The sequence below is a fragment of the Rhodamnia argentea genome, chromosome 4 (assembly GCF_020921035.1).
Source record: "Rhodamnia argentea isolate NSW1041297 chromosome 4, ASM2092103v1, whole genome shotgun sequence".
Classification (NCBI taxonomy): Eukaryota; Viridiplantae; Streptophyta; class Magnoliopsida; order Myrtales; family Myrtaceae; genus Rhodamnia; species Rhodamnia argentea.
The window spans coordinates 21,061,728-21,079,788 of NC_063153.1; the positions used below are offsets into that span (position 1 = coordinate 21,061,728).

The following is an 18,061-nucleotide window of genomic DNA, read 5'->3' on the forward strand; positions in this document are numbered from 1 at the left end:
AAAATTAATTTGGGGTAAATTTCTCACATATATACCAATTTGGGGTTTTTTTTATATAAAATAAGTAATTTAGGTAAATTTGTCACAAGTGTATCAGTTTGATATTTTTTGTGTTAAAAAAATAGTTTAAGATAAATTTGTCACGAGTATATTAGTTTTGGATTTTTGGTGATACTTGTCGCGACCTAAAATTTAGGCTAACGGATTATCAGGTCAATTAAATCAACTAACCTAATTCGGACCCTCCAAAGTCCTACCGAATCTTAACTTATGTTTATTCATGAAAAAATATTCAATTGGAGCCGCCACTAATCATTTACGGAAGGTTGATTAGAAACCTTAATAAAATAGAGGGAGAGCTATTTTATTTCTGCGCACTAGAGAAAAAGGGGTTCGGGGACTTGGTTACATTAATTGAAAAAATTAATACCCTTTCGGTACCATTCATGAAAATCCCTTTTTGATTGATCAATGTGATTTGAATGATTTTGATTTTTTTGAAAAAATGTAATATGAGACCATATATTATGCGCCCGGAGGATGATTTTTTTGGTATTTTCGGTAATAAAAGAAAATTTTCAAAAGCAATCACAAATCTGAACAACAATAAACAAAAATGCCCATAATATACCTTTTAATTTTCGATTTTTCCGAAAATCCTCTCATTCCCAAAGATCTGGGCTAGAGCGAGATTTCATCCGCTACATCCTCGAGGATTCGAGCCGGTATGCGGATATGTGTATAGAAAACAGCATCCCTTTCGTCAAAGGGCGTAACACGAATTTCTATACTAAATCACCATCCCATTCCATAAGATCATGGCTAAGGCGTGTGGTTTATTTTTCGACGGGTCTAGGCACATACGGGTGCATATATTATGGGCATGTTTGTTTAAAATTGAGTCAATTTATTTTAGATTTTCGAAAATATGAGAAGGTTGGCCAAAAATATGAGATTGGAGATCCACCTTTCCTCATCCAAAAATTCAATCCAATTTTAATTTGAGAAATTATCTTTAAGGATAGAAAAATTTATTTTAGATAATTCTCAAAAGTAAACATTCAATTAAACACCAATTTTATCTCCAACAATCCAAATTATCATAAAAGTTCATAAGAGATAATATAGCAATCTTAAATTCAATCAAACAAATTGCATGCTAAAGATAAATATTCGGAGCAAAAAATTATCCACAATGGACTTGATATAATCCAATTCAAATATTCTCAAAAAGTTTAGATAAAGTTTAGGTCAATAAACCTCATCCATAGCATAGAGATAATATCAAATAATCAAGGATAATATCATTTAGCCAATAATAGATAAAGTTCGAAGCATGGATCATCCATAAGCAATTCGGCTAAGAGAAGTATATTCTGAAAATTCCAGATTTGATGTGCAAAAATTCTGATTTAATTTGATCTTAGAAAAACGTTATTACCAATTTTAATTTGAGAAGAGATTCAATCAATCCATGAGCAATTCAACTTAATTCATCAAATCTCAAGATTAAGTTAAGTTATTCGGCAAATAACCGGAACTTGATGGCACGAAGATCAACCTTTGGTTCTTGCAAAGTTTGATAGAAATGGCTAAATTTTCACTCCAATTACAAATCAAATTCGTTCATCAACACTATAGAACATATACACATGTTTTCCAAGTAAAACGATGCGTGAATTGCAATCGAAAGTGAAAAACAAAAGTACCTTTTCCAAGCAAATTCCAACAGCGCGTAACCTAGCAGTTTCGTCCGAGAACACCCATTTTCGATCGAATTTAAGCTCTAAACTTTCAAGGAATCTTAACACCACGTAGCAATGAAGTTAGTGACTTTATTCAAATAAAAAACAAGGTCGAATCAACCTCGAATGGGGCTGAATAGAAGCGAAACAATGGCTGGTTGGCAGAACAGAGCGGCAGATTTAGTAGTGACTTTGCAGGCTTGGACGGGAAGCTCCAGGAGTCGGATCGACGCATCGTCAGCGGCTGGTGATAGATCGTCGAATGCTGAACGTTGTGGTACCTGGAACGAGTCGATCGAAGGATGGACGGTGACGTAAGGTCAATTGACATGGAACTGCTCCAGCCTGTTGACGGGATGTCACGTCGGCTAATCATCTCTCAATCTCGCGAAATTTCTATGAATTTTTTTGATAAGACTCACAAACTGCCAACCCCTTGAGCTTGTGATGAAGACATGTTTATATAGAGCTCGTCCCTAAGAGCCCTAACAGGAGTAGGACTTTTTAGAAACCGTTGGATCACTAATCCTAGCCAGAGTAGGATTAGATAACAACCATTCGATTTAGAGGAGTCCTAATCCATTAAAGCTCTCTGTTATTTCCAACATAATGATAGAGTTTTAATCTCTTATATCACCTCTTAAGGTATGACTTTTTAACCGAATGAAAATTACGAATTCGATTTGAAAATTTGAGAATCCAATCTCACTAGGACTCTACCAATTTTCATCCAAATGGATGAGGAGGATGAAATGGCCATCTTCTCAATGTCTCGTGGGCTCCTTTTATGATTCCGGATCTAATTGGACCTTGACTAATCAAATGAGTAATTAACTAAGGCCCTTTTACAATTATAAGAGCTAAAATGGGGCTGATTTGATCTTGAATTAGGTCTAAACTAATATAGAACTTTGGCACTCTCATATCCATAACCCATCCAACTTTTGCAGTCCAAATCATGGGCTCGTCTCATATTCTCGAGCTTAATTAAGGTTTGAATAAACAAAATTGAGCTTGAAAATAAGTTCACTTAGCTCACAAAAGTTTGGCGCATGCTCCCAATGTCCTAGTCGAAAATTTCAGACTAATTCTGGTCCGGATGCTTGTCAAATTAAGCTCAACCGACTTACCTCTGGCTCTAAATATAATGAGTGACAAAAAATAAATATGCAATGCATAAGCAATCATTTTTGTGAGAAGTATGACTAATTCTCATTTTATGCTTAAATGAACAAATTCTTAAAAATCAAAATTTAGGTGTCAACAATATTAACTCCAATTTCAAAATAATCTAATAACAGATATTACCAATTTTTTTTTGGTGAGATTTAGAAATTTTTACTGTTAATCAAGTTAAAATCATAGGTGTAAAATAAAAATTTGGAGCTATGGATAAGAATAAATGTCATTTCAAATTAAAACTTTTCCTAGAATCTTTAAGAGACCGGGGACATAATCTCGTATTAATTTATTGAAATCAATGATATTTGTATCTAAAAAATACGTACATGAAAGGAAATAATTTAATAAAAAAATTAGCTATTTTAGAGAATAACGAAATAACAAATAATATTCATAATATATAATAATTTTTTTTTATCTACATCCATAAATATTCTTTAACAAAGAGCAGGGCTTTAATCCTTACTAGTTACTACAGAGATATTGTAGTAATTAAAGAAGTCATAATTTGTTGCTTTTGTGGTGCAATTTGGAAGAGGTGGGAGGTGGAGATAGCATTGCTCCAAAAGCAATCGGTGGGCCTCTTTCGTAAGTGGTGGGCCTCAAGGTGGCCCCGACCTCCACGTGGCTTTAGCGGAACGGGACCGTTTCAATGAATGATTATTGTGGCATGAACTCGAGAAATATGCCCATTCTATTATCTTTGGTCATATTTACGCGAGATCCATATGATTTAAAAATCGAGATGATACATGCGAATTCATTTCATCTGAATAGCTATTCTGAGCTTGGAGGCCTCCATTTGGAGGAATTTCCTCTCAAATCGTGTAAGATTTCTTTTTTTATATAAATTAGGATACTATATTCCCATCTAATTGACAATATTTTTTGACGTTAAATTCAATCGAGTTGTTAGGATATAGTATATGTTAATCTACGAGTCTCATAGGCCTCGGATAACCGATTGGACTTTTTCAAATAGAGGATTCCGGTGCATAGTGCGTACATATAGTATATGTTAATCTACAAGTCTTATGGGCCTCAAACAACTTATTGGACTTGCTCAAATAGAGGATTGGAGTGCATAGCGCGCACATAGATTGTTAGAAGTGCACAACAGAAGTATGATATCTTCATCCGAACAGTCGCCAAGGGGAAGTCCAAGTCCGGGTCTGTCAATATATCCAGTTGAATCGACATTCACTTAAAAGCATAAGTCCATGATTGATGGGCCAACTATAATATATTAATTGTCAATTTTTCGATGCGAGGCTTCTCTAACACAACTTATATATGTATCTTAACATATACCAAAGGTACATACTAGAAATTTGCCTAATAAAAGGTTTAATGGTAGGATAATGTGATCCTTATCCGAAGTAAATCCCACTTCATATCTCACCTAGACTTGTCAAAATAGGTCATAGACTCATTTCTTAGCTCATATTTAACGTGCTGAGTGATTATATATGTTATTTATAGGGTTAATACCACAAAAATCCTAAACTGGTACACTTGTGACAAATCTACTCCAAACTATTTTTTTACCACAAAACATCCTAAATTGGTACATCCGTGACAAACTTACCCCAAACTATTTTCTAGATCATCAAAAATTCGAAATTGATACATCTACGATAAATTTACCCTCATACTAATTTTTTTACCATTAAAAATCTCAAATTGGTACATGTGTGACAAATTTATCCTTCGTTGATTTTTATTAAATTGAGTTAATACCACGAAAAACTCCAAATTAATACACATGTGACAAATAGAGAGTTAAAACCCCCAAACGTGTATGTCCAATAATTGCTACGTATCATCCAACTCAGCAATTTCACAATAAAATTTATCGAAAACTAACAAAGGGTAAATTTATCATAATTATACCAGTTTGGGATAAATTTATCAAAGATATACCAATTTACAATTTTTTGGTAATCAAAAAAATAATTTAAAATAAATTTATCACAGCCGTATCACTTTGGGATTTTTCGTGAAATTAATCCTTATTTATATTCAGTAAATATGTTCAAAATGGTAAAACCCAAAATAGCATATATGTTAAATGAGTTCACAACTTACTCAAACTTAACTCATATCTTTAAATGTCTCTTCACTTTCTTTGTCGCCCTCACATCAGTTTGGACTAAATATACAAGTGCTTTAACAATATGTGTCGGACCGAGTCACTAAATTTATATTGCATGAAAATTAAATCAAAACAAGCAAAATAATTCAATTTGAGTTGGACCATTTTCGATCCAATCCACTTGTTTGATGGTCACTAAATTTTTATTGCATGAAAATTAAATCAAAACAAGCAAAATAATTCAATTTGAGTTGGACCATTTTCGATTCAACCTACTTATTTGACAGGTCTAATTCTCTTGTGATCTCGAATATTGAACCAAAAAACTTGCTCTAACAGCGCTGAAAATATACCTCAAGCTCACCCTTTACATACACATATATCAATGTGCATTGAAATCAGCAGATAGTCCACCAAACTCTTAGTGTTTTTAATATTGAAGACACTTATTAGATTCATTACCCAGGGACATATCTCATTACACACATCAGAAATCCATACAAAGTCTATGCAAACTAACAGAAGGAATTGGAGTGCCCCAAAACTTCCATAGACATAATTAAAAACTGGCCGTGATCAACCAGCCTCGACTTCAATGGTCTTCGTCCTCGGCTCCGGCGGCCGCACCTTCTTGACGGTGACCCTGAGTACCCCGTCCTGGCACGCCGCTGCCACCGTCTCCACGTTGGCGTTATCCGGCAGCGCGAACTTCCTCATGAACTTCCCGGTCCTCCACTCCATGCTCAGGTACTTGGCCCCTTCTTCTTTCTGTCTCTTCCTCTCCCCACTCACGACGAGAACGTTGTCGTTCTCCACCTGGACCTTGATCTCGCTGGCCTTTATCCCAGGCATGTCCACGACGAAGATGTAGGAGCTCGGGTACTCCACCACGTCGGCGGGGGTTGCGGCCATGGCCTTCGCATCGCAGACGTAGGCGCGCGAGGGGTTGCTCCTTGATTTCTCCGGCTCTTCGGGGAAGTCGAGCATGTCTTCGAGGATCCCGAAGAGGCGCGAGTCGAAACCGAGATTTCGCAGATCCATGTTGTGATTCGCTTTTCCTCGTCTACAAAAGAAGAGGGAGCGTGTGTGATTGTCGAGATGAGGAGGCTGGCGCAAGAGTTCACTGGGGTTTTATAGAGGAGTTTTAAGGGGGATCGCCATGAGAGAGATCTTGAGAGTTCTGGAGAAGATGAAAGTGGACCTTTCATGATGGGTCTGCAGAAGCTTCGGTAATCTTCTGCAGTTTACTAAAAAGATGACTAAATGGGGACTTTAACGCTTTTAATACCCCGTAGTCCATTTAGTTCATCTATATTCATCAATCTCATTTTCCTATCATAGAGCATAATCGAATGTCAAATATAATTCGAAATTTGCAATCATTTTAGTAAATCCTTCAATAGGTAAGGTTGCTTTCCTTGGATTAAATACTGTAAAGAAGTGCTTATAATTTAGGTTTGAAACGGGAAAATTGTCTAAAAAGTCCTACGCCTATTGCATGTTTGTCGGTTCAGCCATAAATAGTTTAATTGTGCTAATTAAATTCTAAACTTTTACACCCAATTTGGTACATCTGACTAATTTTGACTGAAAATCGCTGACGAGACACCGATTATCGTAATGGCACTGCTGATGTTGACGTGGAAAATATTTATTAGTATTCTACTATTTTTTCAAATTTTTTTGTTATTTTTTAAAAAAATTTCTTTTCTTTTCATTCTTTATTTTTTCTTTATTGTGCCTGGAGAGGGTCGATGCCTTGATGGTCCGGGCAAGGGCTGTGACCCTTGCCTGTAGCTAGTGAGGGCATCACGACCATCGCCATAAGCCGGCAAGGGCTTTGTGGCCTCACCCATGGAAGGGCTATGACCCTTGCCTGTATTGTAAATTTTTTTTCTTTACCTAGATGGTGGTCCTTCTTCGGATAGGTACGAGTTGTGATGTAATATAGCTAGAAAAACTTGAAGTTGAAAGTTAATTTATAATTTAACTTATGAACATCATGTTGCATTTATTACACAATAAAGTACGTTATGGCGATTAAACTTCTATGGAAATTTACTAAAGATAATTATAAGTGAGATCATCGAGGATTAGCACTCGCTTGATTTACTAATTAGAAGTGAAATTACTACTTTAGAGGTGCAATAGAGATTGTTACTACTCTGACTGTAAGTTAGTCGCATTGTGACATGAGAATGGTTACACTTAGCGATGTATTACGTGTTCATTGACCTAAAGCTATGGTGAATTGACTAAACTCCTCATTATCTGATTGTACAAATTGGATTAAGAAATAATCAAAGTGTCGTGTTCTCAATTGCGCCTACAGCTAGTACTTTCCCTTTTAATGTAGTTCATAGTCAGAAATTCTTATCACTCAGCTTGAGTGATTGTAATCTACCTTTGGATAAAGTAAATTACCTCGCCTTATTGGAAGCTCGAAGGTCTTAGTGATCATAATTTCTCTTGTGAAATAGTAAGCAATCTGAAATCATTGTAACTTTCACTTATCCTATTCTTAGAATATTTACCGCAATATTTCTATCAAGTTCTTAATCAATGTATCATATCCATAACTAATAATCCTTTGGACTGTGGTGATTGATAGAATAATCAAATATTAAATCATGCCTTTATCTAACAACTTAAGTTTTTAAAATAATTGGCAGTAGATGTGGCCGGTTCGTCCGAACCGCTGGTTTCGATTTAGGAACCGACGGTTTGAGTTCTTAGAAAAGGTGGAACCGTCGGTTCTCGGGTCCAACGGCTTTTTCTCCCGGGCCTCCCCCCCTTTTTTTTTTTTTAAAAAATGGGTCGGAACCATGGACCCGGTCAACGGGCCGGTTCCAGGCCTCCGGTTCCATTTGGCCATGTCTAATTGGCGGTGATTCCATAAAAATCTCATATGGTATCGGATCTTCATCAAACAATTTAAGCTTTTAGAATAGTTAATAGTGGTTCCACAAATATCTCACATGTTATCAAAGCTTTATCTAATAACATAAGCTTTTAGAACAGTTGGTAGTGGTTTGACAAAAATCTCACATGATATCGGAGCGGGAGGTCTTGAGTTGCGGTGGTTTCAAAAAATTTCACAGTGATTTCATTTAATTAATCGTACAACTTACAAATTCCACCGGAGAAAACTTCCTTAATTGTTTCAGGTCACACTTTAAATCCAATAAATCATATCCTAACCGCCACAAATCAAATCAAATGAAACAACCATCCATTATACATCTTAAACTCCGTCTTTTACATAGATTCAACACGCTTAAAACATTTATTGTTTTCACTGGCACATACACACATATGCTTGCATCTCCTCTTGCATGGCCTTAGGGCTCAGGGCGCTTCTTCTGGGACGAACTCATTTGCAACTCCGGCCTGCGTTCTGCCGAGGCTTTGTGGACGAATTACCGATTTAAGGATTAAGCGAACAACGTGGCACACGAAAAGAACAACCTTCAATCCCATCCATGCCAGCATCGCTCCTCCGATTGCATTGCTGAAAGTTTTCAGTTCGCTCGGCAGTGTGAAGACAACTATGGAGTTGGCATAAGTCGCCGTCGTGAAGGTTATCGCAACCCACATGGTCAGCATCCTGATCCACGTGGTGATTTGGTGCCACTTTAGAGGAAGACAGCTTATGAGAAGCATAACAATGCTAAGCGGTGCGACGAAGCTCATCGTGTTACATGATAAGAAGTACTTGTAATCGAGCAGGAGCTTATCTGCCATCACGGACTCCCCTGCAGTATGTGCTGCTGTACCATTATCATCGTTGGCGAAATCGTCCTACCAAAGGCTGCCAGGCGGGGTGATACTGGCTTGGAATGCCATGGTAGCTAGCAATGTTGCTACCACAATTAGCGTCTTATGCATACTGTTTTGTCACTTTCTCTTTCTTTCCCTTTCAATCTCTTCCCTTGTCGGTGGATGGAAGGTGGCGACCGTGTTATTCGTGTAGACTGGTCGTCCAGGTGGGTCGTGATTCTCTAAAGTTTGAGGAATAGAAACCTTAATTCCTGAAGCTCTTCCCGCGCTCTCGCCTTGTACTGATAGGCCTAGTGCTGTGAAACCTCTGGAGTTCGTAATGTTCGGGTCTACTCCTCTATTAATTAGGAAGACTCCAGTTTGCAGAGGAGTAACAACAATTGCATACATTTCAGTATTACTTCTTTTCCAAATATCTTAACCTTCGATGATTTATAAATGGGTATTTTTTAACTTCCGAACATTTTCCGGATACTCAAATATTCTAGAAGGGAATATAACATAAGATAGACCCTTAACTCGATTTCAATGTGCAATGCCATCTTTGACCTTTTAATTCGTTCAAAATGGTCATTAAACTATTCCTAAATATTCAATTTAGTCTCTATATTTTCAATTTTGTTCAATCTAGTCTATCAATTTTTCACAAAATAAGTCAAAAATTTTGATAATTACGCTATTGTTTGGAGTTTAGATTTTTTCTATTTCTATTTTTTTTATTACTCTTTCACCTTTTCGGCATTTAAAAATATTGTGATAGTTTTGTTTAAGCATATTTTAGATTATGATCTATGTAGTAGAAAAGTAGAACTTCATTTAAAGTTGCATAGGATCGATATTCCTACTATTTTAATGTCCTAATTTATGGATTTAGCTAAAATTATTGAGAAAACATGAAACACAAAAACTTGAACTTTTAATCTGTCTGAAAAATTTGGAATGAGATCTAGATTAATATAAGTATGACAAATATATAGATATATGAATATCTTTGTTAAAAATTCTTATGAAAATAATTATTTTAGAGTTGAAAGGATTATGTATCTGATATAACTCTCACTTTTTACTGTTATATTCTAAGTTAAAATACACTTGAAAGGGATTATATTAATATTTGTAAAAATTAAAAAGGTAAAAAGATAATGAAACATAAAATATCTTTTGTTGATTTAGGAAATTGATTGAAATGAAAAGATATTTAATATAAGGCAGTGTTGCAATTGCGAAAACCTATAAATAGTATGGAATGACTTGTTTGACTTTGTTATGGAAAGTTGAGAGACTAATCAATACAAATTGAAAGTTTAATGAATAGACCGAACATGTATAAATTGTTCAAGGATCTCATTGAAACCCCTCGTTTGCTGCTAAGGTCACCGAATTTGACTAGTAAAGAAGTTTCGTTGGACGAACATACCGTAGTTTGTTTATCTGCAGCAGTCAAATGCAATATAGTGTTGCCATATTCGTCCCTCGAGTTGATGAAGTGTACTTCGTCCAAGATATCCATAAAATTTCAAAGCTTCTAGTCTGTTATGCTTCACTCACAAATGCAGGATCATCTGGCCATGTTCTATGACACTACGGGCTGCATCAGGTCTTTTTTGAACCAAGAGTTCCAACACATCCACATGGCCCTTCATGGTTGCAACATTATTGCGCGGAACAAGCGATCGAACAATAAAATAGACAGAACAAGAAAATAAATCGAACACAAGATGTACGCGGTTAGGTTGTAGAGACTTACGTCCACGGGGAGAGTAGCAATGAATTCCACTATAGAACGAGCGATACACGGAGATTACGGACCAAACTCGAGTAACTCAAACACTTTCGGTGTTTCCCAGCCCCAATTACATCCAAGAACGCACACAGTATTTAGCTCTCAAATTCCTAACGAAATAATCTCTCAATCTCGCAAAGGAATTAACCTCAAGATTTAATCGGCTTCGACACTTGAATTCTTGATGTAATTCCACAGAATAAACCCCATGAACAAGCACTCGATAAACGGTGCTTCAAGAACTCTGCATCAACTTCGGCACACCAAGCACTCACATGAAATCGGTGTTTCAAGGCCACGTAGTAGCCTTCGTCGTCTGACTTATATTATGTATATATGTATCAATATAAATTCCACGACAGAGTCCTCCTCAAAGTTGACTTCTACGTGGAGGAATCAACTGACCAAGATTGGTCTTATCACCTTTTCTTTCTTTGACCAAGTCCAAGTTGGACTTTTCAAAATTGCCCAACTCTCCAACGTAGATTCTCTTTTGTTTACTCCAACAGATAAGTTCTGTTATTGATCAAGATTTGAGATATACCAAACATAGAATATATATTTCCACTGCAGATATTCACAATCTTGCACGCAGATTTCATATCCACAAATATTTGATTCGAAATATTTACAATTTCGCTTCGGGCTCAAAACTCGAGACATATTTTAACAAATATGAAGAGAGTTTCTTTCGTATTTGTAGCGGACGAAACATGTTTCTGGGCTGACTCTTAACAAGCCTGCCATGAATTTTAAGGTACCCTTTTGCTGCCGCGAGATGAAGAGGCGTCGATCTCTGAGAATCGTGCTCACTTGCCATCTCGACCATCCGAGCTAGGACCTCTTCCACGAATTCCGAGTAAAAGAGTCTCAGTGTGATTCCCGATTATGATTCTGTCGAGAAGCAGCTCATCTTTTCCGAACAACTCTGGCAAAGAAGACGTGTTTCCTTTCATGGCTGCATGGTAGAGCTCGGACTCCATGTTTGGAATGCCCACTACTCTATTTGGGGACTGGAATATGTATTGTCGCCAAGTCAACCTTCACGGTTCAAGACACAAAAAAAAAAAAATTCTAGTTAGTTTACTTGGCACTAAGAGTTGTCTAATCAAAAGGCATAAGCGTAGCAGTTAGCTCTACTCGAAAGATAGTTCCGTTCTCCTCAGATAAGAATTGGTAGTCGTTAGAATAGACAGTAACGGTGTACGGTAGGCTTGACGAATACCCAAAAATGATTGTTGGATAACTAGAAAATAGTTACAAATAAAAAAGTGCCATTAGCACATTAGAAATCAGTCTTCTCAACACGGTAAACCCTAGTGATTCGAGCTTGCACATGGTTTAAGCTCAACGTGAAGGCATTAGCCTTGCTATGCCTCCAACTATTCTGCCAAAGAGAGTTTATCTTCATCTTCTACCTTAGAATTTCAAAGATTAAAGCACCATAAATTTCTGATTGTATTTGATCAGTTATGAAAGACCTAAATGGTACAAGGCATGGAAATAAATTGCATGAAATAAGGAAAATATATGGTGATTTCATAGTACCAAGCCAACAGCTGAGCGACAAGCATTTATATACTCAAATTCAATGACAAATTGACAAATGGTCCGTTGATTTGGAACCAAACGAAAACAAAAAATGAAGGCAGCTTCCCTTTTTTTTCCTCTCTTCCTTCTTCTCCGGTCACGGCCATCTCAAAGCCCAACGACTGTGCCTTCCCCGCTATCGCCATTGGCGGAGTCGCTGCCATCACGCCCAGGCCGACCAATGCTCTGCGTCCAAGTCAACCCACCCTCCGTCGTCTTTGTGGTTATCCTTGTTTTTGCTTTTTGAGCTCGCAGTCGTTCCAGCTCATCCATGACCATTGGGATCTCAACTTGGCCATCAAGGCTGGCGGCCATGTTCGAACCACCACCGCCAGATGTGTGGATGAGCTGCCTTGTAAGCCATGGACGAGCAAGGCTCGCGGCCATGGATGGCGCCAGATCTAAAGGCATGAGTGCAGATCTGGACCAGCAGCGTCACCGGCCAAAATGGTTCTCGATGCCACGTCGAGTTTTGCCACTAGGGTCGCCGATGCTTTGTCCATCCTCGACCATCGTTACGCATCCAAGCAAGAAAATATGGTTAAATATACCTAACGAGAAAATATTTAATTTTTAAAGTATTAATTGTGTATATCACGAGATGGTATTAACAATTGCAATGTTTTCCACCACCTCCATTAAATGCATTTTCGATATTTACTTGCTTCTAATTTTTAATTGAAAACTCATAAGCACCAACAACTAGACCATTTCGAAAGTAGATTGGCTCGTATCCAAAAAGGCCTTGTTAATTAGTGTCTTGATAACGCTTGTTAATCATACGAAATAAGAACTAATTCATATTCCAACCACTGATTGATGAATGCTATTTTGTAGGGATTGGAAGTCCGTTCCAAGGATTCACTCAAGAACCAGACCGTACCGGTGGTTCCGATTCCTCGGTGGATCCATGGAACAAACGAGCAATTCCCGATTCCAAATTTGGAACTAGTCTTTAGTGGGTGGTTTTGGATTGCGCTGCGGCAACTGCCCACCCGGACCATACTCACCCTTAGTCAGCAATCTCTTTGACAATCTCAGCGTGTTATGCCACGTTGCTGATGTCATAATTCATCAATTTAAGTTAGACCAACTTCCACGTCGACCATATGTTAAAAATACGGGAGCCCCAAAAACATATGGAATTCATACGAAGGGTACTAGTAAAGTGTCAATTGCCCAGTGGAGAAGTTAATTTAAAGTGTCGATAACTCAAACGGAAATTCTTGTTGGAAGTCCCCAACTCCACAATAAGGTCTGAGACGCTTGTAAGCCGTAACCGGCGTATGTCCGTTGATTTATGATGTATACGTTGAAAAGGGTGAAGATTTCAACTCCCATGCTAAAATGACTTAAGCTTACGGATTAGTAACAAGGGAAATAATGATAAAAGTGTAAAATTCATGTTGCTCAAAATTGTAATTTTTTTTTTTGTCACATTAACGAGTGCTTCAATACACTCTTAGGAGATGCTTGATGTGGAATAGTCCAACAAACAAAGTATTGATTAGAAAAATCACACACAACACCGAGGTCCCTTTTCTCTTGTGCTTCAATAGCGACGATGTTGTTCCCTCAAACCACGACCAGACATTCCTGTCCTGTTTTTTTTTTTTTTTTTTGGTCATAACATTCCTGTCCTGTTCAAAAGCTCTTTTTATAGTCTTATTTGAGTCCGCACATTATCTTTTGCATTAGCTAAGATTATTCAACTAAGATTGAAGAAGATGCTTGTGTTAGGAAGATGATTGCAGTTTGTTAACTCCGTAGAGAGCAAGCAAGTTGAGAAATTCACAGCTGTACAAGATTGAAGAAGAGAATAAAAAATTGAGGCTGGAAGTCAAAGGTGGCTCAGCATCTTTAAGACTCTCTCGTGTGCAACGAGGAAGTTGAAGTAAAAAGAATCCCATTTGTAAGGGAGCACGAAACAGAAGTCCGATACTTTCATCCGGAGAGATCGTTAAGAGACAGCTCAAATCCAAGTCCGTCAATAAATTCAGTTGAATCCACCTTCACTTAAAGGCGGAAGCCAATGAGATATGGGTAAACTAGGTTATATTATTTACTCTACGCCACACTGGCTCTTCGATATAGGATTTTTCTAATATAACTCACTCACATGTGCATCATAACAATTTCAATATTAAATTTGCTTCCCCTTAATTCAGGTATCCTTCCACATTAATTTGTCTCAAGTTGAATCTCCATAAAAGCCTAACTTTATCCCTACGGCCTACGTTGCTATACCACAACGTCCACCTGTCCGAAAACCGCAACTATCGGCTTTGTTGCCAATTCGGCCATTGATTTTGCGGTGCTCAAGTAAAGGAGGAAAGAGAAAATAGTGATTGCTTTCACTTGAATATAGTAATGGGATAAGAAACTTTTCTTTTTATCAATTTTTTAAATATAATTGCTTACATCACTTATAGAAGTGTGAACAAATAATACTTTCATCGTCCCACGAAAGATTTAAATATAAATTGTTGTTGGTGATGAAAATATTTTTTTATTGGACGATTATTTCAAGTGATACAAGGGTTCATTTTTTAAAAAAACGTTTTTCAAATTACTTATTTTTTGTGAAATAGACGGAGCGTATTCATTGAACTTCCTTTGTTAAAGAGAATCACACCCTGGACCTCTTGGGATGATTCTCCCAATACATGATGCAGATGCCAGCAAATAAGTTGGCTGCCTTGTACAAATTGGGGGAAAAAAAAAACTGAAAATTACATGTTAGAAAAGTCATTCAATATAACAACCTACTGATGGTATTGCGTAACTACATCCATGCACTAAAGTTGTCTCCCTACCTAATTTTGTTCCTTAAAATTGCAACAATAATATAGTTGTTTGCGCTTTCACGTTAGTTAATTTAATTAAACAGCCAGTTCCTCTGTCATTATCCACAACCTATTTTTAAAAGGCAATTATTGATTCTTAATCTTCGGGAGAATGTCACTGTCCGAAGGTTCCATTGATGTTACCTTCCTGAAAAATGTAACAAAGACCAACACTTACACCATAATAGAAGACAGAGACAAATAATTAGTAACTCGTGAGGCAGATTTATTCATTTTTCTTTTTCCGGGAAAATCAGACTTATTAGTTGTCCTCGGCCTAGATCCATACTCGAAAGTCCGACACTATTTAATTATGATCAACCAGCCAAAAAAAAAAAAAAAACCTCATTTATGGACCATTAGAATTCATTAGCGAAATAGTCTAGTTGGCTCTAATTACTCCTCCTGTGACTATTTTAATAAGTCAAACTCGAAAGTTGTCGACCAATTAAAAATGCAAGTAGTTGATTATTCTCATTGTTTTCCCTTCTGTTACAATTTCATGGCTATTTTGAAACTCCTAGCCAATAGACATGCAGTTCTGTTAGTAAAGAGCTTGGGGAATGGGGATGCTAGTATTATAGATGTGGAATTTGACTCTCACACTATGCAAAGAGATAGAGTAAAAGTCAAAGAAAGAAGAGTTAGAAATAGGACAGATAAAAAAAAAAAAAACCCTCATTTGATTTTTGTTTTAATTATGAGCAGTAGCCATTAATCTTTCCATCCTTTTATGATGATGATGTCTAGTATCGAATGAAGACGCCTAGTTGCGATGAATTACCAATCCCTGAGGACGTGTTTTCAATCTTACTTATATGTAATAACCTTGTCGAAAAGAACAAATACAACTACATCAAATCTTTAAGTACTGAGCGGCAAACCGCGTTTCATTTTTTGACATATCTTTTATTAATTGCCTGAATTTCCCGAACGATTTCTTAAATAGATGTTTCCTGAAGATGAGTTGCTGTTTTTGTAAATTTTTTTTTATGGGCCATGCTATTTCTACCCCTATATGGCTCAATCCACCCAATTTTCACTAAGAAGACAAAAACTCTATCGATCATTCAATCGCAATTTAAAGTGGTAGTCCAAACTTATTTTCTTTCCTTTTTTTTAGTATTTCTATTTCTGTGTAGGATCTAGTTGCCATAATTGAGATTTCAAGTGTTTTTTTTTTCTCTTTTGGGAATCCTATGTATATCGAAGGTACTATGTTTTCAACTTGTTGTAAGTTCTTACTCTTGTAGAATTAGTTTGGTCGAAAGAGAAATTTTCAGGAAAGCTAATTCTTTTCAACATTGTCTAACAAATTTGTGGATTATCCGACAAGTAAAATCTAGAGAAATTTTAATATCAACACTTTTTTAATGCGATCATTTGTTTATAATTACCTCAAGTTATAGGAAGCTCGAAAGTTTTAATGATCGTAACTTTCATTGAGAAATCTAAGCAATCTAAACTTTACTTTCTATCTCCCTGTTCTTGGTAAATCCTCATGAATACTCCTTCAAATTCGTAATCAATGGATCGTATCCATAAGTAACAGTCCTTTTGATTGTTGTGATTTTCCTTAATTAATGGTAAAACTTACAATTCCACCGGAACGAACTTCCTTAATTATCAATAAATTACCGCTTTAACTTGTTTAGGCTACACTAATTAAAGTTGATCCCATGTCTAAGATTTTTGGACTTCAAATCCAATAAAATGAAACAACCATCCATTATACATCCAAACTCCCATCTTTTAAATGGATTCAACACACATAAAACATTTATTGTTTTACAAGCACATGCACACACGCATGAGTACTAAAATGCATCGCAGCCTAAGTTGTCTGATCGGCACACCGAACAACACATACTGTTATAGCATCTCCTCTTGCATGGCCTTAGGGCTCAGGGCCCTTCTTCTGGGCCAAACACGTTTGCAACTCTGGCCTGCGTTCTGTCGAGGTTTTGCGGACGAATTTCAGGACTTTCCGTACCAATTTCAGGATTAAGCGAGCAAGGTGGCACAGGAAAAGAAGAGCCATCGATCCAACCCAAGCCAGCACCGCAACTCCAACTATTCTATCAAAAGTTTTCAGTTCGCTCGCTGGTGTGAAGACATATATGGATATGGCATAAGTCGCTGGTGTGAAGACATATATGGATATGGCATAAGTCACCGCCGTGAAGGTTATCGCAACCCACATAGTCAGCATCGCAATCCATGTGGTGATCCGGCGCTGCTTTAGAGGAAGACCACTTATGAGAAGCATAATGATGCTAAGCGATGCGATGAAGCTTATCATGTTACATGTTACGAATCTTTTGTAAGGGAACAGGTACTTCTCTGCCATTATGGACTCGCCCGCAGTATGGTTTTTTGTGTCTTCCTGCCAAAAGGCCGCCAGGAGGGGTGATACCAGCTTGGAATGCCATGGTAGCTAGCAATGTTGCTACCACTATTAGCATCTTAAGCATACCGTTTTGCCACTTTCTCTTTTTTTTTTTTACCTTTTCGTCCTCTTCCCTTACAGGTGGATGGAAGGCGGCGACCATGTTATTTGCACAGACTGGTTGTCCAAATGGGTCATGATTCCCCAAAGTTTGAGGAACGGAAACCTTAATCTCTGAAGCTCTTCCCGCGCTCTCGCCTTGTGCTAAGAAGCCGAGTGCTGTGAGAACTCTGGAGTTCATAATGTTCGGATTTACTCCTTTGTTAATCGGGAAGACTATTGTCTGCAGAGAAGTAACAACAGTTGCATACATTTCAGGATTTACTTTGGAACGAGCCCTGCAGTGTTTATGACTATTATTTGACGCCTTCAGAAGGGAAACCCATCCGTTGTTGAATTTCTTCTGCTATCTCTAGTTTCATGTTCCTTCTAATCTAAGATAAAATTGGCATGTAAAGAGCGAGAAGTGTAACGTTGTAGTTAATTATCCGAACCAGTTACTTCTATTCCAATTATCATAACCTTCGATGATTTATACATGGATACCTTTTAGCTCCCAAAATTTTTTAGGACACTCTGCATAGTATAGAA

At 37.2% G+C, this 18,061-nt stretch overlaps 1 protein-coding gene and 1 pseudogene across 1 annotated transcript; both read right to left on the reverse strand.

Annotated features, from left to right (window-relative positions):
• Window positions 1-5,387: 5,387 nt before the first annotated feature.
• Window positions 5,388-6,230, reverse strand: LOC115740992 (17.7 kDa class II heat shock protein-like). Its single transcript, XM_030674679.2, has one exon. The coding sequence runs from the start codon at window positions 6,061-6,063 to the stop codon at window positions 5,599-5,601; it is 465 nt and encodes a 154-aa protein (XP_030530539.1). The 5' UTR covers window positions 6,064-6,230; the 3' UTR covers window positions 5,388-5,598.
• Window positions 6,231-8,349: 2,119 nt separating this feature from the next.
• Window positions 8,350-11,568, reverse strand: LOC125314771 (annotated as a pseudogene).
• Window positions 11,569-18,061: the final 6,493 nt, after the last annotated feature.

Bases quoted from the DNA above. Each gene is read 5' to 3' on its own strand.
- LOC115740992 (XM_030674679.2), bottom strand. From the start codon at position 6,063: ATGGATCTGCGAAATCTCGGTTTCGACTCGCGCCTCTTCGGGATCCTC.